The 20,857-nt window shown below is 50.4% G+C and overlaps 1 protein-coding gene across 3 annotated transcripts in view; it reads left to right on the forward strand.

The window, feature by feature from the left end:
- ARHGEF18 (Rho/Rac guanine nucleotide exchange factor 18) overlaps positions 1 to 20,857 on the forward strand; it is a 52,861-nt gene that overhangs the window by 20,620 nt on the left and 11,384 nt on the right. The window contains exons 2-9 of one of the 3 annotated variants that reach the window (XM_055545414.1): positions 11,265 to 11,403; positions 12,579 to 12,691; positions 12,850 to 12,990; positions 14,660 to 14,910; positions 15,626 to 15,751; positions 17,759 to 17,876; positions 18,726 to 18,974; positions 20,699 to 20,775. In XM_055545414.1, coding sequence (XP_055401389.1) covers positions 11,336 to 11,403; positions 12,579 to 12,691; positions 12,850 to 12,990; positions 14,660 to 14,910; positions 15,626 to 15,751; positions 17,759 to 17,876; positions 18,726 to 18,974; positions 20,699 to 20,775 — 1,143 coding nt within the window. In that variant the 5' untranslated portion in view covers positions 11,265 to 11,335. Of the gene's footprint in view, positions 1 to 11,008; positions 11,404 to 12,578; positions 12,692 to 12,849; positions 12,991 to 14,659; positions 14,911 to 15,625; positions 15,752 to 17,758; positions 17,877 to 18,725; positions 18,975 to 20,698; positions 20,776 to 20,857 lie in introns of those variants that run through there. The other 2 variants (XM_055545418.1, XM_055545409.1) reach the window with 2 other exon arrangements.

The following is a 20,857-nucleotide window of genomic DNA, read 5'->3' on the forward strand; positions in this document are numbered from 1 at the left end:
ATAATACAAGCTTTCCGCAGTGTGTTTCACAGGCTGACAGAATGTTTATGACACATCCTCAGCAGAAAGGTGGGATGCAAAATTGAGTTTGGCAAGAGCTCACCCCCATATGAGGTCCAACTGTGGGGAAAGGTGGTTTTTGCAGATCAGAAATGGTTAACGGTGGGTGACAGCATGACCTCCTCTTTGAAATGAACAGAAATAAAGATGGAAAAGAATGTGCTGAAACAGGAGCGGTGGTTCCGTGTGGTTTGTGGAATCCTGGGCGGTTGCTATTAAGTGTTTAATAATTACAGGAAAGCGACAGTTCCTCACCTGTTACCGTCACCTGTTGCGTAGGGCAGCGCCCCAGGAGAACCTGCTTCCATACCCGCCCACAGGCCTGTCCTGCATGGACACCATCCTGTGCTTTCTTTCCTCCAAGCATCGCTCCCAACCTTCCACCCCTTCCTTTCCAGTCACAGCTGGGCCCCCTTGGTGGGTCTGTCAACCTTCCAGGCATGCCCCACCGGGCCCTTGTGGGGGCCCGGGGCCCCCTGTGTGCCACCCTCTCTGGTACTTTTTAGAAAACCGTGTGGCTTCCTGGGTGCCACTTTGGGGCAGTGAACTCACTGGACTTGGCCGTGGCCCAAGGTAAATGCCCAGGCAGGCCTGGCCGGCCAGCGGCTTAGCCCTCCTGGCTCTGGTTATCACACTGACATTGCTGTGACCTAAGGTGACCCAGCCCTGTGTGCACCACGCTGTTGGTTTACTGAGCTGCTGGCAGGCACCTGGAACGCCCGCCTGGATTTTCACCTGTGCTGCTGCTACAGGTGGGAACTGCCCCACACCCGCCATCTTTGCTGGATCTCTTGGTATTTCCTCTATAGTAATTTCTCCAAGACAGTTTTGTGTTAATTCATCTCTCTGTCTTTATTTACAAACAAAATCCGGGGCAACGTCTCTGCTGCCTGTCATCTGTGAATTTGATAAGCAAGGCTCCTATGGTCTCATCTCAGTCAAGGCCAAGGACAGAGCTCTTTGGCATTCTACTGGAGACCCTCTTTCTATGTAAGATCGGTCCACTGCCAAGCTTGAGTGTTTGTGGACACCCAGTAAATTTTTTAAAATATTTATTTATTTGGCTGTGCCGAGTCTTAGCTGCAGCACACAGGATCTTCATTGCAGCTTGTGGAACCTTTTTAGTTGTGGCATGCGGGCTCTTGTAGCATGTGGGATCTTAGTTCCGTGGCCAGGAATTGAACCCAGGTGGTCCCCTGCATTGGAAGTGCAGAGTCTTAGTCACAGGACCAGCAGGGAAGTGTGGCCCCAGTAAATTTTAAAGTCCCTCAAGCTCTGCTCATGGGTTCTTAATCCCCCTGTGAATTTACAAGGATGTCACAAGGGACTCAGCCAGTACCTAACTTATACCCCAGGGGCCCGTATCCACTCTGTCTCCCCACTATGCCCAGAACCGCCCAGGGACTAGCAGGCCATTTGCTGTAGCGACCATGAACACCTTCTCTCTGTCTACTCTCCTCTAGTGCTGCAGAGCACACCTCTCGGAGTTGTCTTGATTTGTTCCAAGGAACAGGAAACCCATGAATCTCAGCCCATTATGTCCCATGCTCACAGCCCAGAAGGTTTTTTTTTTTTTTTTTGCCACATATTAACATCAAGTTTGTAAGATTAACTTCCTTCCTCTTTGCCAATCAGGATGGCTTTGCCCTTCTGTCATCTCTGTCCTCCCCAGCTCCCCCAGAGGTGCTCCACACAGGCTCAGCCAGCTGTGTCCATGTCCCACTCGAGCATCGTTCAGTCTAGGGACTTCACTTGGTGCCATCTATGTCCCTGGGCTGTGCTGTGCCTGGCCCTGAGGAGCTGACGTCAGGTACGCATGCCTAGTCCTGCCTTGAGCCTTGATGATCTTCAAAGTGTGTTGTTTCTGTTCCTTCGCAGTCCAGGGGCCATCTTACCTGCATGGAATGAAGACAGAAACCACAGTGAAGGAGTCTCATTTCTTCTCCATCACGTGGTATTGTGTGGACACACTCTGAGTCCCTTAATGGGATGTTAATAGTCATAAAATACACTAAAAACTTGTCATCTTAACCATCTTAAGGGCACAATTCAGTGGCTGAAAGTACTTTCACAACACAGTGTGACCATTCCCACCATCCATCTCCAGAACTTGAGTCTCAAAATACTGGAACTCCATCCCCATGAAACACTCACTCCCTGGCCCCTTGCCCTGCCCCCGCCGCACTGTCCACTTCCTGTCTCTGTGGATCTGACTCCTCCAGGGACCACCTGTGAGTGGGATCAGACCGTGTGTCCTTCTGTGTCTGGTTTCTCTCACTGAGCATCATGTCCCCAAGGCTTATCCACAGTGTGGCAGGCTCAGCATCTCCTTCCTTTTTTTTTTTTAAGACTAAAATAAAATCCCAGTGCTATGGATGGACCACATCTCTTTATCCATTCCTCCACCTATAGACACTTGGGTTGCTCCCGCCTCAGCATCACTGTGAATAACGCCACTGCTGAACATGGGTATCCCTAAATAAATATTTTCAATTGCTTGTCTCCTCCTTCTGCCAAGAAGGGCCTGGCCCATTCTAGTCCTTTTTAAACATAACTTGGAGTGCCCACACACATATCTTTTCAAAAATTATTCTTTTGTTTTTAACAAGGCTCAGTTCTTCCTGAACTTAAAAAAAAAAAAAATTAACTATTTGTTTGGGATTAGTCTTCAATTTATAAAAAAAGTTACAAAGAGAGTACAGAGTTTCCATATATCTCCCACTCAGTTTCCCGATGCTCACATTCCTGCAGGAATTCTTCTTCTTTTTTTTTTTTTTTGTCTTACTTTATTTGCATATTTACTTTAATGCCTTTATTTACATTTATAGAAATATAAATATTCCTAATATTTATTCATGGCTGTGCTGGGTCTTTATTGCTGCACTGAAGCTTTCTCTAGTTGTGGCAAGCGGGGTTACTCTCCAGTTGTGGCACACAGGGCCTTCTCATTGCGGTGGCTTCTCTTATTGCAGAGCACAGGCTTCAGCAGTTGCAGCTCACACACTCCAGAGGGCAGGCTCATTAACTGTGGCACCCAGACTCAGTTGCTCCAAGACATGTGGGATCTTCCCAGAGCAGGGATGGAATCCTTGTCCCCTGCATTGGCAGGTGGATTCCAGTCCACTGCAGGGAAGTCTGAGGTTGGCTCTTTTATCTCAGTACAATGCCTGTGGGACCCACCCTGACTGTTGTGTGTTGTATTCCGTCCTGTGGGTAGACCGAAGTTTGTCTAGCCTTTTACTCAATGAAGGACCCATGTATTGTTTCTAGTTTGGGCCTCAAAGAAGCAGTGAACAGTGGTGCATAGGTGTTTGTCTGGACTGAAGTTTTGCATTCTCTGAGATAAATACCCAGGAATGCAATTGTTTCGTTTTCTTTACAAACCGCCCAATTGTTTTCCAGAGCGACTGCACTCCCTTACATTCTCACCAGACATGTATGAGCAATCCAATTTCTTCACATCCTCACAAGCAATTAGCATCATCACTGTTTTTTTTATTTTAACCATCCTGGTAGTGATGGTCCCTGGTGGTTTTAGTTTGCATTTCTCTGACGGTTGAGTGATGTTGAACATCATTTCATGTGCTTTTTTTACATCATCATTCAATATCTTCTTCGCTGAAATGTAGTCTTCATCTCTTCAGCTCATTTTTCTAAATGGGTTGTTTGTATTTTTACGATTGGATTTTGAGAGTCCATTATATATTCTAGATGCTAGTCCTTCATCAGGCAGTTTGCAGATATTTCTTCCCACTCTGTAGCCTGTCTTTCCATCCTTTTAAGAGATCTTCCACAAGCAAACATTTTTAATTATGATGAAGAGTTAAAAACATTTTTGTTTCTTTTGTGGATCAGGCTGCTGGTGTCACAGCAAAGAACTCGTCACCATTTCAGCCCCAGTTCCTAAAGATTATCTCCTATGTTAGTTCTGAATAGTTCTGTAGTTCTAAATCTGTGGTCCATTTTGAGTTTTTGTTTGTGAAAAACATGAAGTTTTTAGGTTGAAGTTCATGTTTATGCCCACAGACATGGCCATTTGTCCTTTCTATGTTTAACTTCCAGAATTATCCATAGAGAATATGGAATATTTTGTATGATTGTGATTTGCAAGCATATCACTTGATGGTATAACCCACATGTCCTGTACAATATTTATGCAAAAGATGTGGTATTTGCTACCATATTATCCTTTTGCTATACATGAGGGAGCTTTCAACATGGCTCTCTAAATCACTCAGTATTAAACATTAATTCTCAACTTGCAAATCTTCATTCCAGTACCAGTTAACTGTGGACGGTGATGTTATGGGTTATTTCTACTTTTATACTGTTTTGTGATGCTTAAGTCTTCTGCACACACAGTCAAGAAAATACCACTTTTTTTTTTTTTTTATAGTGGTGTTTGCTGGTTTGACGTAATTGGGAGTGAGGGGGCTGTGTATTTGGTTAACTGGGTAATTTCAGATCCACAAAGAATGTTCTTTCTGGCTTACACTTCTAAACCACAGTATGCCTTTTTGTTGTTGTTGTTTTCTTTGTCCTTTGAGGCGGGGGGTTAAGATTTGGGGTTTGGCTGTTGGTTTTGTTTTTTGGGGTTGTTGGTTTTTTTTGCCTCCTGCATTTTTTCTTTTTCTTTTTTATGCCGCCTCGGTTGTATAACATACAATGAAGCAAGGCAGAGAAATCAATGAGTTGTCTCAGCATCGATTCAGTCTGTTCTCAGGCAGCCGCCAAGCCTGGAGCTGTGAACTGAAAACCACTTGGCATCAGATTTTCTTAATTGTCTCTGGAACACTCTCCCTGCAGCCTGTGCTTGCTAGAACTCTCTAGAGAGAGGCGGCACTCACAGCCTGGGAGCGAAGTTCTTGCAGACACAAAGAATGGAGGTGGTGGGAGGAGGACCCAGGACCTCACCCAAATGGGAGAAATGGGGGAGCTGTTCTGAAGCCAAGCCTCCAAAACTGCTGGGCGGCTGGGGAAGTCTGGTCCTGCCTAAAGATGCCGCCAGTCTGATCCACTTGCTTGGCCTGCAGTAGAAAACTGCAGGAACATGGTGCCCTGGCCCAGCTGCCTCCCAGAGATGTTTCCAGTTGGTTTCCTATAGAGTGACAGGAGGAATTTGCCATTTAGAATATTGAAAAAATTTTTAAAGTCTAGTTGATTTGCAATGTTGTGTTAGTTTAAGGTGTACTGCAAAATGATTCAGTAATACCAGGTGGATCAGTGGTAAAGAATCCACCCGCCAGTGCAGGAGACGGGTTCGATCTCCGGGCTGGAAAGATCCCCTGGAGAAGGAAATGGCCACCCACTCCAGTATTCTTGCCCAGGAAATCCCATGGACAGAGGAGCCTGGTGGGCTACAGTCATGTCATGGGGTTGCAAAAGAGTCAGACACGATTTAGCAACCGAACAACAACAATACATGTATATCTATTCTTTTTCAGATTCGTTTCCATTATTGGTTATTGTAAGATATTGAATATAGGTCCCTATGCTATACAGCAGGGGGGTATATGGTTGTTGGTATAACAACAGGGGGTATATCCTTGTTGGTGAGAATTTAAAATTCTTATTTGGAAGTCAGTGTTTCTGGAAGCCAGTGTGGGTCTAGATTATAGAAGGACAGTTTAAGTCCAATTAAGATGGTCACTTGATGGGTTTCCTTGAAAAATTACTTTCAACAGGTCTGTAACTATTAAGTCATATTCATAGACTTTCCTTGTGGGTCCTTACGATTCCCGCTGGGGCTGATGGGTTCCTGCTGGTGTATCAGGGGATTTATAGACGGCAGCTCACTCGGGAGCCTAAATGCGATAGAAATTAGCCCCTGTTCACCTGAACTGCACAGCGTGGGGTCTGTCACCCAAGTAACATCTCAAGGTGGGATCACTTCAGCTCTCACACCAGCTTCGTCACCTGATTTGCTCAGAGACCACTCTTTAAGAAACCAAGACAAAACAGGGGTTTTTGTTTTTGTGGTTTTAGCAGCAAGGACATTTTTAAAAGTGGTTACGTTATTTGCTTTTATTCATTGAAGAACATTAGGAGGGATATGATTCATAACCCAGGGTGTGTGGGTGCTAAGTTGCTTCTGCAACCTGGTGGACTGTGTAGCCCTCCAGGCTCCCCTGTCCATGGGATTCTCCAGGCAAGAATACTGGAGTGGGTTGCCATGCCCTCCTCCAAGGCAACTTCCCAACCCAGGGATCGAACCCTTGTCTGTTGGGTCTCCTGCATTTGCAGGCCGAATCTTTACCGTCTGAGCCACCAGGCTTAGGATATATACCTGTATTATATGACCGGTCTGAGGCTCTCCCACCCGGAAGCCCAACCCAGGGTAGCATCTTTTTTTATTATTATTATTGATTTTCTTTGGAGTACAGTTGCTTTATGATGTTGTGTCAGTTTCTGCTGTACTGCACAGTGACTCAGCCGTATGTTTACATATATCCCCTCCTTTTTGGATTTCCTCCCCATTTAGGTAACCACAGAGCACTGAGTAGAGTTCCCTGTGCGGTAGGTTCTCATCAGTTAGCGATTTTATACCTACTGTCAATAGAGTGTATATATGTTAATCCAAAGCTTCCAGTTCATCCTGCCTCACCCCTTTCCCCTTTGATATCCATCCATTTGTTCTGTATGTCTGTGTCTATTTCTGCTTTGCAAATAAGATCATCTACACTATTTTTCTAGATTCCAGGTTTGAAAAAAAAAAAAAAATTCCTGAGAACGGAGTGCTGTCTGTGTTTGTGGCTGAGAACAGGGTGTGTTTTTTCCTCCGGGCCGAGAACTTTTTCCATTTTCACCGTTCACTTCTCTTTGTTGTCCCTCCCTCTCCTCTGGGTCCCCTCCACGGTGGATGGGTGGCCACAGTGGGCCAGGAGCACACCGGTCGATGGCACCTCTCAGCTGTGGGCAGAGGGTGCTAATTAAGCTCCCGGGTGGCTCCCATGGCAGTGCGGACAGCACCGCCCAGATCCCAGCGCCTGGCCACTGCTCATCTGCCCCACCGTAGCTGTGCTGGTGTAGGAGAACACGATGGCAGGATAATTACAGATTCCTGGCTGTCTTAGAGTCAGGGACAGCAAGATTCACTCACAGTGGGTGTCAAGCCTACAGATCCCTTGGCTCTCTCTCCTCCTGCAGAAAGATGGCCCTTCTTCTCAGTTTACCCATTAACCAAGATGCAATGCACATACCATACAATCCACCAATTTCAGTGTGCGATGCAGTGGCTTTTAATGTTCTCAGAGTCGCTGCAATCAATTTTATTGATTAAAAAAAATGTTTTAATTAAAAACTGTTTGGCCACACCACGTGGCTTTCAGGATCTTAGTTCCCCAACCAGAGATCGAACCCCAGGCCCAGGACAGTGAAAGCGCCAATTCCTAACCACTGGATCATCAGGGAAATAACCCCTTCTCATTTTTTTTTTTTTGTGCAGTCAAGTTTAGACCCCCCAGAAGAAACCCCATACCCATGAGCTGTCACCCTCCAATCTCCCCCAGTCCTGTTGTGCTTAGGCGCTTCAGTCATGTCCAGCTCTTTTTAATCCTACGGACTTTCACCCACCAGGCTCCTCTGTCTGTGGGATTTTCCAGGCAAGAATACTGGAGTGGGTTGCCATGCCCTCCTCCAGGGGTTCTTCCCAACTCAGGGGTCGAACCCAGGTCTCCCACATTGCATGCAGAATCTTTACCGTCTGAGCCACCAGGGAAGCCCCCAGTCCTAGGCACCTGTTAATCTGCTTTCTGCCTTTGTAGATGGGCTTATCCTGCATGTTTCCTAGAGACAGGATCCTGCACTGAGAGATCTTACGTGCCTGACTTTCACCCAGCAGGGTTTTTCCCAGGTCCATCCACATAGGAGCATGTTTCAACCTTTCGTTCCTTCTTTGGCTGAGTATCTCGTATTCCACTGTATGGACGGACGACATTATTCTTGGATTCCATGTTTGCAGATTCACCTCCTGTAACCTTCGAATCAGTACTTGTGCGGTGTTCACAATCACGTGCAGAGATAGTTGAGGTGAAAAATGTGAGTCACTTAGGAGTTCCCTGGTGGTCCGGTGACTAAGGCTCCAGCCTTACCGTTTTGAAGAGTACAATCCAGCGGCATTAAGTACATTCACAGTGTCAGGCAACCATCACCACCATCCATCTCCTAAACTCTCTTCATTTTCCCCAATTGAAACTCTGTCCATGTTAAACAAAACTCCTCATTTCCCTCCCCCACCCCGGGAACCCACCTCAGCCCATCCTGCATTCTGTCTCTGGGAGTCTGACTCCTCTTGGGACCTCCTAGAAGAGGAATCTGACCATCTTTGTCCTTTCATGTCTGACTTACTTCACTGAGCATTGTGTCCTCACATTTTGTCCACATTACAGCAAGTGTCAGAATTTCATTCCTTTTTCTAGTTGAGTAAAATCCTGTGAAACAGTGATTTCTCGGTGCCTACTTTGTGAGAGACCCTTCCTCCCTCCTACCAAGGAGACAGACAGCAATGAGAGTAAATGAGTAAATCATGGCATACATTGTCGGGGCCAACTCAGCATTGTGTTACCTGGAATTTTGTCCCTTCTCCCCTTCTGAGAGTCCAGGGGTACCTGGGATCCCTAAGCAAGACCAAGATGGAAGAACCTCAAAGTGTCTTCCCAACACCCCAAGGAGGCTCTGATTCCACTTACTGTAGATTTAGTGTTATCCATCATTTTCTAAAAGTTCTCTGGAAGCCGTGATTCTTCAAGGGTGTTCCCAGTTACCTTTTCTTCTGTGGGCTGTTCGATTACAGCAGAATCCATCCGACTTCAGGCAGGACCTTGGGTCACAGGAACAGCCTACCAGCCACACCAGGACACTGGGCAAAGGCTTTGTCTCTGCGTTCGTCCCGTTTGTACGTCCAGATAGATCATAATTGCCGAGGTGGAGTTCACTGGGTGTAGAAATGCCGGGAAGCACTTGCCAGGGACCGTGGAGGCCTCGGTTTACAATTTTCACCTTTGCCAAACAGGTGTTGGTATATGAGCGACAGCTCGGTCACCTGTGTCTACCACGATAACAGGCACCATTAGCCATTTACAATCTCCATGTCAGGACGTCTGAGATCACCGAGCACATGGCACCACCCAGTCTCCGTGCTGCTCAGAACCAGAATCCCAACTACTTTCCTCGAGTGACATAGAGAAACCAGGGGACGGGGAAGGGGTGCGTTGGGGACCCAGGAGCCAGATCTAGAATGCCAGTGGTCAGATTTCTTTTAAAGGCTGCTGTTTGTCTTAGAGCAAAGCTTTTAAATGTGGCTTTCACCCTAAAAATAAATAAATTAGCCAAGCAGCCCGTCCCAAGTAGGCTTGACTTACATGGTGGATTTGTCAAAAAAGAGGCAGCAAAAAATCAGCCTAATTAATGACAGCCTGGCTTTCTAAGAGCTGCATTTTTCCATCAGTGAGGGAGGGATCAGCGGGTACCGTGCATCTAAATGTTCAACACTTTTTTTTCCCTGTACATATTTTTATTTTTGGCTATGCTGGGTCTTTGTTGCTGCTCAGGCCTTTATCTAGTTGCAGCGAGGGAGGCTACTCTCCAGTTTCGGTGCTCCAGCTTCTCACTGTGGTGGCTTCTCTTGTCCCGGAGCACAGGCTCTAGGCACGCACGCTTTGGTAGTTACAGCACATGGGCTCAGTACTTGTGGCTTCCAGGCCCTAGAGCAGTGGCTCAGTAGTTGTGTGGCACAGGGTTAGTTGCCCCATCACTTGTGGGATCTTTCCGGACCAGGGATCGAACCCCCGTCCCCTGCATTGGCAGGTGGATTCTTAACCACTGCACCACCAGAGAAGTCCTTCAATACATATTTTTAAATTAAAAAAGGCAAAAATTACATTTGCACTTTTAAAACATTAATTCTAGCATCACATTTTTTAAAAATAATTTGAAATTATTTTAATTTCAAATTTCTCTTGGTCTCTTACTTGTGTTCAACATCCTTTCCACTCGACATCCAGTCTCTTGCTAGATTTCTGGTTTTGTTGTTATTGTTTTTTATTATGTGTGTGTGTGTGTATTGTGTTTGGGGGGGTGTGTGTCCAAAATCCAGTATAATCATGACTTCAAGTATAGTTATAATAGATCAGTACTCGCCCATAGATTGTGACCTTAAAGTAACATGCAAGGCACTGCTAGTAACAAGTGTGAAAAAATTATAGATTTGAATCAGGTCATCTTGTGCGTATATCATGGGCTTTCATTTATCAAATATAAGTGGCATTGGGCTTCTTAATTGTCAGTGTCCTTATTTATCAAGGTGAAGATAAGATTGCCTACTTTCACACTTACTGAGAGGATTGAATGAATTCACATATGAGTAGAACACATTCAAGTTTATGATCTGTGGCAGGGTTGGGGGGGATAAGTTGCTATCAACAGTAACATCCCAGCTCTGCAATTAACGAGCTGATGAGCACAGACAGCCCTGCTGGGCCCCTGTTGTGTGTTTGGTTGGTTTCCGATCACCTCCTACTATAGGATCAGAGCCTCAGATTCTGTTAGCGATTACGAGCATCAGAGACCCAGTGGTCTCCACATCTCAAAATCACCCTGACAGCTGGTCTCAGATTAATTACAATCGCGTGTGTGATGTCGGTACGAGTTCCCTAGTCTGTGATCCTAAGATTCTCTGTGGCGGATATAAGCTGATCCTTACTATCTGCCCCCTCTCCCCACCAAGACAGAAAGGGTCTGGAGTCGGGGAGTTGCCGTTTTGTTGGTGTTTTACCCAAGGAGAAAATCCTGTGCGATTTCCACACTGAATGGTCACAGTGGGGACCCACTTCCTGCCCTCCAGACCCACGGCTTCAGCCAATACAGTAAGAGAACCAGCTTGCCATTTCTAGAAGGATCCCACCCCCCTCCTCCAGGGTATAAAAACAGCACAGAGCAGCCGAGTCTCAGTGCCCAGAGCGTGACCATGGGGAACGGGCATTCCAAGAGCGGCGACAGGGAGGGCGCGCCCCGCAGCCGCCCTGAGCTCTCCTTCTACGGCTCTCTCCCTAGGAAGTGGAGCGAGAGCATCTTCCTGGACAACGAGCTGCTGACCTCCAAGATCCTGTCGGCGCTGCGGCCCCAGTCGGAGCAGGGCCTCCCGACGGGCCACCTGCGCTACCCTGCCCACTTCCTCAGCACCCACTCTGTCTTTGCCTCCGTCGCAGCATCCCTGAAGGAGCACCCGAGGGCCACCCTCCTGTCCGATGGCAGCCCGCGCCCAACCAGGAATGTCGGCATGACGGTCTCGCAGAAGGGGGGTCCACAGCCAGCACCCAGCCCAGCAGGAACCGGGACAAGACTCGGGTGAGTGAGGTACCCCCTTTGCCACCAGGAGCTGGCGAAGGGAGGAAGTGGGTAGGTGGGGAGGCTTCCTCAGGGACCCCTCGGACAGCCTCTCCAGAAGGAGACCCTCGGCAGGACCACACCACCAAAAGGCAAGATTCCCATTAACACCTGCCTGGGAGATTCACTCCTCTTCCTTTTTCAAAAACGGTGTGTTCTGCACTGTTATATTTTAAATGGATAACCAACAAAGACCTACGCTATAGCACAGAAAGCTCTGCTCAGTGTTATGTGGCAGCCTGGATAGGAGAGGGGTCTGAGGGAGAATGGATACATGTATATGTATGACTGAGTCCCTTCACTGTTCACCTGAAACCATCACGACGTTGTTAATCAGCTATACCCCAATACAAAATAAAAAGTTCAAAAGGGAAGGGAAAAAAAAGGTGTGTTCTGGGGTCCCCAGCCACTTGGAGCCAATTTGCCTCCTGCTCTTGAAGAACCCTTGGACAGGGCTCCTTTCCGTCCTGCAGACCAGGCAGGAAGCCTGCTGGGGTCGCTGCGGAGTCTGTATCGTATTATTTATGCTTTAGACTGGTTTTCCTAGGGCTTCCAGGTGGTTCTCGAAGTGCTGCATTCAGCAGCGTTCAAGTAGAAAACCTCATGTTAAAAAAAAATGTCGCTGCATGAGTCGGTGGGACAAGAAGCTGATCTTCTTTTCCCCTAGAAAGGATTCTCCCTCTAGTCTGGACTGGGAATGAAGCTGTGTCCACCCTGCTCTGGCTGGAAAGAATTCTGGGGATTCCATGAGGGCACCAGTGGCTAGGAAAGAAAGCATTTAATTAATACACCTGTAGAGTGTACTTGGGTGGCTTCCCTGATGCTCAGATGGTAGAGAATCTGCCTATAATGCAGGAGACCGGAGTTTGATCCCTGGATCGGCATGGGGTGCAGGTTCAGTCCTGGTCAGGGAACTAAGATCCCACAAACCACGCAGCACAGCCAGAAAAAGAAAGGAAAAAAACAGGTTTATGACAGAGTTAAGCCTTATATTGACATCCAGAAAGTTCTCAAATAGTATCTACTCAAATCAAGTAACAACCTGGTTTGCTCTTATAGACTGTGTGTGTGTATGAGTGTGTGTGTGTGTGTGCACTTAATTCAAGTTTTTTAAAGTTGCGTTTATGTCTGTTTAGACCACTCACAGGAGAGATGGATGAAGCTGACACACTGTTTGCGAAGCTCAAGCAGGCGGCCGATGACTCGCTTTTCCTTACATCTTCCAGCACTGAGCCCATCTTTATAGAAGGTACCATCGCCGCGATCCTTCCCCGGGTGTCACGTGGGCTCCAGTCTCTGGGAGGCATCGAGACCCACGTGCGGGCGTCCAGGGGACGAGGGCGGAGGGTAGCCCCCGAGCCAGCCAGGCCCCAGCCGCCAAGCAGCAGCCTCCTGTCCTTCCCTCAGACCCCTACACTGCCTCGCTGAGAGGCGAGGTCGAAGCGGACGCCCACGAGTTCGAGGCTGAGTCCTGGAGCCTCTCTGTGGACCCCGAGTATGTGAAGAAACAGAAGAGGGAGGTGGTGAAAAGGCAGGACGTGCTTTATGGTAAGGAGGCCTGCGCACCTTCTCTTTCTTCTTTTCTCGTTTTTTTTTTTTCTAATTGATTCCACTGGGGAGCCGGGGCTCTACTGTCGATCCTCCCTGAGACCACGTGGCGCCCTACACTTGCTCCCCTCATCCCAGGGCAACTGGGCCTTCCGGGCCAGGGATGGGGCGGCTGGGCAAGACTTTCTGAGAATCAGTCCCCGGGGAGGGGAATGACCCAATGCCCAGTCCTGAGTCATCCCCACCTTGCTGGTGACCCCGAGGGAGAAGACCACCCAGGCCCATCCCAGCCGTCCCCAGTCAGATGACCGCAGACAGGCCCAGACAGAGCCGCAATGGGGCTCTGAAGGCGGGTCCGTCCATCTAAAAGTGACCATAACACCGGCTCCCAGGTGGGCACCTCTTCCCAGTAACCATCAGAGAAGCTGGCCGTGAGCAGCCACTCTCCTGAGACCGGATGTCATGGTCACCATGGAAACCATAGCTCCCAGCCACTGCCCAAACCTGGGCTGGTGCTCCCAGCAGGTCCCTCCAGGCCCCCCTCCCTGCAGCTCAGTGGTGACCACTCACCACTCAGTGGACACTCACATCCTTCCACGTTTTACACACTCAGCTCCCTGCCAGGGCCAGAGCAAGTGGAGGTATGGGCAAGGAGGAGAGCCCGGGCCAGCCAGGGGTCCTGCAGACAGGGCCGGTGGGGGGCAGCAGTCCACCACTTCCATCTGGACAGCCCTTTGCCTTGCTGTCTCCACAGCTGGACAAGCACAGAGTCCTTCCAGCCCCATGGCTGGCAGCCCTGGAATGGGCCGATGCTATTAAGCTTTTCCTTAAACTTTTTATTTTAAATTGGAGTATAACTGATTAACAGGGTTTTCTGATGGCTCAGTGGTTAGGAATCTGCCTGCCAAGCAGGAGACGTGGGTGTGATCCCTGGGTTGGAAAGATCCCCTGGAGAAGGATATGGCTGACTACCCACTCCAGTATTCTTGCCTGGGAAATCCCACGGACAGAGGAGCAGAGCCTGGCGGGCTACAGTCCATGGGGTCAGAAAAGAGACACAATGTAGTGGCTAAACAACAGCAATAGCCAGTGAACAGCATGGTGATAGTTTCAGGTGGACAGCATCAGGAATCAGCCGTACGCGTACATGTATCCTGCTGACTTCTGTTTCGTCTCTGACAGATTCAAGACCTTAAGTTAAACAACAGAAAAACTTCATCACAAAATTTAATCTTTCTTTGCTTTTAACGTGAATTAAAAATCCTCCCTTGAGCTTCACTTTTCCCATGAGTTACCGTCTGGGGCGAGTCTCTGACACAGCACCAGCGTGTGAGTTTCCCATCCCAGGGAGGGATGTCCATCAGAACAGTCTTGTTTCAAGCAGCCTGAAAACGTCTTCAGTTGACATTAGACAGAAAACCCTCCTGTGAAGTTGAGGTCTCGGCATACATCCAGTCCTCCCTTTCCTGGTGTGTGTCCACCTCCTTAAGCTGGGCCCTGGGCAGTGCTGGGCCAAGGAGGACGGGAGGCCTGGCCCCTGGGAGGTCAGATGACCATGATGAGGGCTTCGAGGAAAGCTGAGAGGCCAGACTGGCCCATAGTGAGACGAGGGAGGGCCCAGCCGGGGTGTCTACCTGTGTCGCTAATTCCCACGTGACCGTCCCCTCAGAGCTGATGCAGACGGAGGCCCACCATGTGCGGACGCTCAAGATCATGCTCAAGGTCTACTCCCGGGCCCTGCGGGAGGAGCTGCAATTCAGCCCCAAGGCCGTCAGCCGCCTGTTCCCAGGCGCGGACGACCTGCTGGAGGTGCACAGCCACTTCCTGTGTCGGCTGAAGGAGCGCCGCCTGGAGTCGCTGGAGGAGGGCAGTGCCCGCAACTACATCATCCGGAAGATCGGGGACCTCCTGGTTCAGCAGGTGGGTATGGCCAGACCCACCCGCACCTCACTCTGTCCTTCTGTGTGCTGAGAGCCCAGCCCCCGAGGACGGTGGTCCTGGCCTCTCACAGCTGCCCATCTGAGGCAGGGGAGCTCAGAAACAGAGGCCTGAACAGCAACATGCTTGTTGAGACACCGTCCAGCGTATATGCTGTGCTTTTGTTTGGCCAGTTGGTTGGCCAGTTTTTACTTTTTTTTTGGTCTTGACACCTGCGTGGTGTTTGGACCACTGCCATGGATGGCAGGGCCATTGACCCCAAACTGACTTTTGAGTGGACTTCTGGGCCGAGCCGAGATTTACAGAGGGGACCCAGGACCCCTCATCTGCCCTTGAAGCACCCGGACCATGCAAGTCACCTAACTAAGGAGAAGACAACCCTTTCATGAAAGGAAGACCCTTTTCACCTCTGAATTTTTTCTGACATTCTCTCGCTTAAATGTATTCTTCCTGGTCGGACTTCAGGGTGTTTTACAAGCGCCTGTGACATGTGGAAGTTTTCTCCTTTGCCCTTTCGGTGCCCTGTTAATGAGACACCATGTGCCGAAGCACTTTGTTTGGGGCCAGCGAGCCAGACAAGAGAGTGAAACCCCAAGTCAGGTCAATCTGTGGTTTAGCAGACTCAGGCGAACGAGGTGAAGACGTTCCCCAGCAGTTTCCATGTTTCCCCTAGTAACAGGTCCACGCCTCTCCTCAGTTTTCAGGTGAAAACGGAGAGAGGATGAAAGAAAAATACAGCGTCTTTTGTAGCGGTCACAACGACGCCGTCAGTCACTACAAGTTGCTGCTGCAGCAAAACAAGAAATTTCAAAACTTGATCAAGGTAAAAAAAAAAATTATTTCTTTATATTAAAAACGTATTCTCTTTGCAGTAGGTGGGTTTTTTGGTTTGTTCATGGGGCGCAGTTTTGTTTTGTTTATTTTTGTTTTCCCCACAAAACTGTAGGCATTTAGAGAGCTTTATAAAGGACTTGTTACAAAATAGTGATTTTCCCAGGTTCTACCTCATTTTTAACCACAGAGTCATTTAGAACAGGGCCATGAAAGGTCTGGAAAATCCCCGGGTGTAAAGCACAGCAGGCGTGGTTTTTGTTTCCACCACAGCAGGGTGGCCCCTGAGATGCCACTCAGTGGGTGACCACCGTCCTTCAGACTGTCAAGGGGACACGAGTGTCATCACACGGGCCTCCTTGCCCCTCCGGAGCCACCTCCCCTGCCTCAGATGTTCTAGCAGATACAAGGTCTGCAAGCCTTTGCCCCTCTCTGTCCTCCAGCCGTCTGCTCCCCGCTCGTCCCCATCAGCCCATGGAATGACCCACACCTGTCCTCTGCCTGACAGCATGTGGGTGCTCAGGGCCCAGGAGCCAAGACCCCTACCTGCTGCGTCCTGGGAGGTGCTCCTGGGCCAAGGCCATGGGGCGCCGTCAGCATGTGCCCTGCAGCAGAAGCCCCAAAACAGCTCCATGCCTGCAGCCTGTGCCGCAAATGACACCCAGTAAATAACGGGCTAGAGTGAAGGGCAGAGAGTCATTAAATTTCACTCCATTGTCCCGGCAGCAGACCGATGGGACAGGGAGAGGGTCGTCTAGTGGTCTGAATTCATCTGGTGATGAGCACGGGGCCAGGCCGCCTGACGTCCTGAACCAGAAGCCCCTCGCAGGTGGGGGTTTCCCACGAGACAGAAGGAAACAGAGCCAAGTCTCAGGTCTCTGTCCCATCCCCTCCCGTGCTCTTAGAAACTGGCTCCCGGGACCTCCCTGGCAGTCCAGTGGTTAAGACTCCACGCTTCCGATGCAGGGGGCGCAGGTTTGATCCTAGTCAGGGTAATTAAGATCCCACATGCCACCGTGGCACAGTCAAAAATACAATGGTTCCTGGCCTTCCTAAAACACAAAGCAGAGCAGTGGGGACAGACAAGCAGAAGGAAGCACAGGAAGCTGCCCTCAGCCCCCACCAAGAGGTGGCTTCAGGGCTTTCCCTGGCCGTCCGGTGGTTAGCACTTGCCACTTTCACTGCTGTGGACCTGGATTCAATCCCTGATTGAGGAACTGAGATTCCACAAGCTGCACAATTCAGCCAAAAAAAAGAAAGGATGGCTTCAGATGATCGCCTCTTTGGGCTCTTAGCCAGAAGCATGCACCAGCAGCCACCAGGGAGCTACTGCAGGGACCAAGGCCCAGCTACATCAGAAGGCCTTGGCAGCCATCAGCAGTGTTAGGGTCTGCACATGTGCACGTGTGTGTGTGGACAGCTCTCCGCTGATTCCCCAAATCCACACCAGCTAGTTTCTTCCTCATGGCTTTTGCAGAGCCCTGCATTTTACAGCAAGTGAGTCAACCTCTGGCTCCTTGGCCTTTCTGTAATAGAGCAGGCACTCATTGCTTTCTTTTTTTAATTTTTTATTTAGTTAGTTATTTTTGGCTGTGCTGGGTCTTCATTGCTGCATGCGGGCTTTCTCTGGTGGCAAGCGGGAGCTACTCTTCATTGCAGTGCATGGGCTTCTCACTGCAGTAGCTTCTTTTTGAGAAGCATAGGCCCTAGGGTGGATGGGCTTTAGTAGTCACAGCATGTGGGCTCAGTTGCTCCATGGCATGTGGAATCTTCCCGGACCAGGGTTCAAATCGGTGTCCCCTGCATTGCAAGGTGGACTCTCAACCACCGGACCACCAGGGAAGCCTGGTTCCTGCTTTCAAGTGTCTGCTGAAGCAACAAAGAAAAGGTCCCCATGAACTGATAAAGGAAAGGGACCCAGCCCCCCGTGTCCCACCCTGAACGATTTGGCAGGAAATAGATGCCCATACGGCATGGCTTTGTCTTCTCCATTTCACAGAGAATCGGCAACTTCTCCATTGTGAGGCGGCTCGGCGTGCAGGAGTGTATCCTCCTGGTCACCCAACGCATCACCAAGTACCCCGTGCTGGTAGAGCGAATTATCCAGAATACAGAAGGTATGCCAGCCCTCCTGCCTTGCCTGTCCATGCTGGGTGGGGAGGAGGGTCTCAGTCTCCACGCCCCCTGTCCTAATGGTGGATTAGACAGTCTGCTCTGCAATCTGTCCTGGATTCAGCCAGGCTCAGCGATCATTAATTGAGCGCCCACCTTGTAGAATCTACCCTCCCGGGGGCTGGGATTTCCAACTTGAGAAACACAGGGTGTTTGGTCTCCCTTGCCTGTACCCCCTCCTTCAGTTCCTGTACAGTCTCAACTAGAGTAGTCCCCAGTCAGTATTGAAGAGTCAGTGGAAGGGTGCAAGCTGTGTTCTGGCTAAAGTCACTCTTGGGGGACCTCCGTGTCACATACCTGGTGCCATGGAGGGCAGAGAAGATGAGCATGTAGCCCAGCCCAGGGTTCTCAAAGGCCAGGGCAGTACTGACCACACCTCCCTTGTTTTCTCCAGGGGATTTGGGCAGTGGGAGGATGCAGGAGTCCCGCTGCCCTTGGAGTGGGAGGAGCCAGCCCTTGGTGATGGTGGGGGGACGGTGGTGGGAGTCTTTTTTGGAGAGCTGGAGGGCAGGGGGAGGCTGGTTACCCAGGGCTGTGCAGGGCCGTTTAATCGCTTGACTTGCGCTTCAGCTTCTACATTTGACAAACGCTCTATCTTGGTGTCAGCCAGGCACTGGGCTGTTACCTTTACTTAGGAGAAGCGTTTACCTCTCGGGAGACTTGAGCTGGAAGGTGACTCTCGAGGCCGCTCTGCGCCATGGCCTCGGGAGACACCTCGACCCCATAGCCCGCCTGCGTCCATCACGTGTGTGGATGCAGACCAAGGAAAGTGCTAACTCTGCTATGTGTGGTAGCTGGCTCCGAGGACCACAGAGACCTGACCCAGGCCCTGAACCTCATCAAAGACATCATCTCACAAGTGGACGCCAGGGTCAGTGAGTGTGAGAAGGGCCAGCGCCTCAGGGAGATCGCAGGGAAGATGGACCTCAAGTCCTCCAGCAAGCTCAAAAATGGGCTGACCTTCCGCAAGGAGGACATGCTGCAGAGGCAGCTCCACCTGGAGGGCACCCTGTGCTGGAAGACCACCTCCGGGCGCCTGAAAGGTAAAGCCCTGCGCCGGCCGCCTCTGCTGGGCACCATCATGGCATAGTCAGCGCCATCTTGGATCAGTGGCACCATCTTGGGTTGGTGGATGTCATCCTGGGTTGGTGGTACCATATTAGAGTAGTAGGTGCCATCGTGCATCAGTGGTGCCATCTTGTATCAGTGGCACCACCTTGGAGTAGTGGGTGCCATGTTGGATCAGTGGCACCATCTTGGAGTAGTGGGTGCCATCTTGGATTGGTGGTGCCATCTTGGATTGGTGGCACCATCTTGGAGTGGTGGGTGCCATCTTGGATCAGTGGCACCATCTTGGAGTAGTGGGTGCCATCTTGGATCGGTGGCACCATCTTGGATCGGTGGCTACCATCCTTGAGTGGTGGGTGCCATCTTGGATCGGTGGCTACCATCCTGGAGTGGTGGGTGCCATCTTGGATTGGTGGCACCATCTTGGAGTGACGGGTGCCATCTTGGATCAGTGTTACCACCTTGGAGTGGTGGGTGTAATGTTCGAGTGGTGGACGCTATCTTGGATCAGTGGCACCATTTTGGAGTGGTGGGTACCAGCTGACACAGAGCCACCACTTCACGGCTAAAGGATGGTTATATAGCGAGTCGGGAGGAGTGGAGAATCCGAGCAGGAGCAAGCTGGAAGTGGCTGCAGGGGCGCCCTCTGTCTCCAGTGATGGAGGTGGTATGGTGCACACAGCAAGGGCCACCAGGTGAAGAGGGCACAACGAGTCACCGACTCCTGAGCAGAAACCCAGCATATCATGACCCCCTGATTCAGCAGAGGCCTCAGAGTTCTAAACAACAGTAACAGGCCCCAGTGGGGGTAGAGGATGCGACGTGGGTGTCACCCCTGCTGCTTGGGGTGAGCTCCAAGCCCTCCTTTCAAGATCTGCTGTGCAGTTCCAAACCAGAGCTCGCTCAGGGCTCATCCTTGAGTGTCCTGTCCGTTCCATGAGCCTCTGGAAACACCCATCGCCTGTCCTTTGGCCTAAGCATCTTTAAAGATCTCTGGGGAAGTGTCACAGGTGGCCAGATGACAGAAAGTGTCTGTTCTCCATGTGAGCAGGTGAGCAGCGAGAAGATATGGTTTACAGCCAAGACCCACTATGTGCCCAGCACCAAGGCAGGTGGCCGAGGCCCTACCCCATGGGGCTCCAGCCGGTGGACAGACAGAAGTAAACAGGAAAACAGTGCAAAGCTCAGTACGTGCTTCAGAGGAACCCTGCAGGCTTCAGTGCAGGAGAATTCTGTAAGGGGAGGGTATCTAACTGGGGTGGGGTATCCTGAGCAAGCTCCCTGAGGAGGCGGTGTTTTCATTTCCCACAGCGCTAGTGCCGCTGTTAGAGACACAGCTTAGGATTCACACCCCTGTGTACCAGCTCTGCCGGGCGGTCACCTCACAATGTCCCCACAGGGACAGGGCTCCAAGCCTGCCACCACCAGGAAGCTCTGGCGCCTGGGGATGAGAGTATATCCGTGGCAGGAGGCAGGATGCAAGGGTCCAGGGGTTCGCTGTTAAATGTTGAAACCAGGAGAAGGGAGGGGAGGGGTCAAGTCAAAGCCGGGACACCCCCCGACACTGGGCTCCTGCAGAAGCGTCATGGCACCGACTTAGCGCCACAGGGCCGAGGCCACCTGGGCTTCCGTCTGCCTGGCGGAATCCACACGGCCACGGGGACCCTGAAAGACATCTCCTTTCATGCTCTCCCTTTAGACGTCCTCGCAGTCCTGTTGACAGATGTGCTGCTGCTGCTCCAAGAAAAGGATCAGAAATACGTCTTTGCATCCGTGGTACGTGTCCTGTCCCTTCGCTACTCGAAACCTGCCCACATGGAGGCAGCTGAGGGGCAGGAGCAACCAGGGGGCTACCTCA

This window comes from Bubalus kerabau, chromosome 1 (genome assembly GCF_029407905.1).
Source record: "Bubalus kerabau isolate K-KA32 ecotype Philippines breed swamp buffalo chromosome 1, PCC_UOA_SB_1v2, whole genome shotgun sequence".
NCBI classification, from domain to species: domain Eukaryota; kingdom Metazoa; phylum Chordata; class Mammalia; order Artiodactyla; family Bovidae; genus Bubalus; species Bubalus kerabau.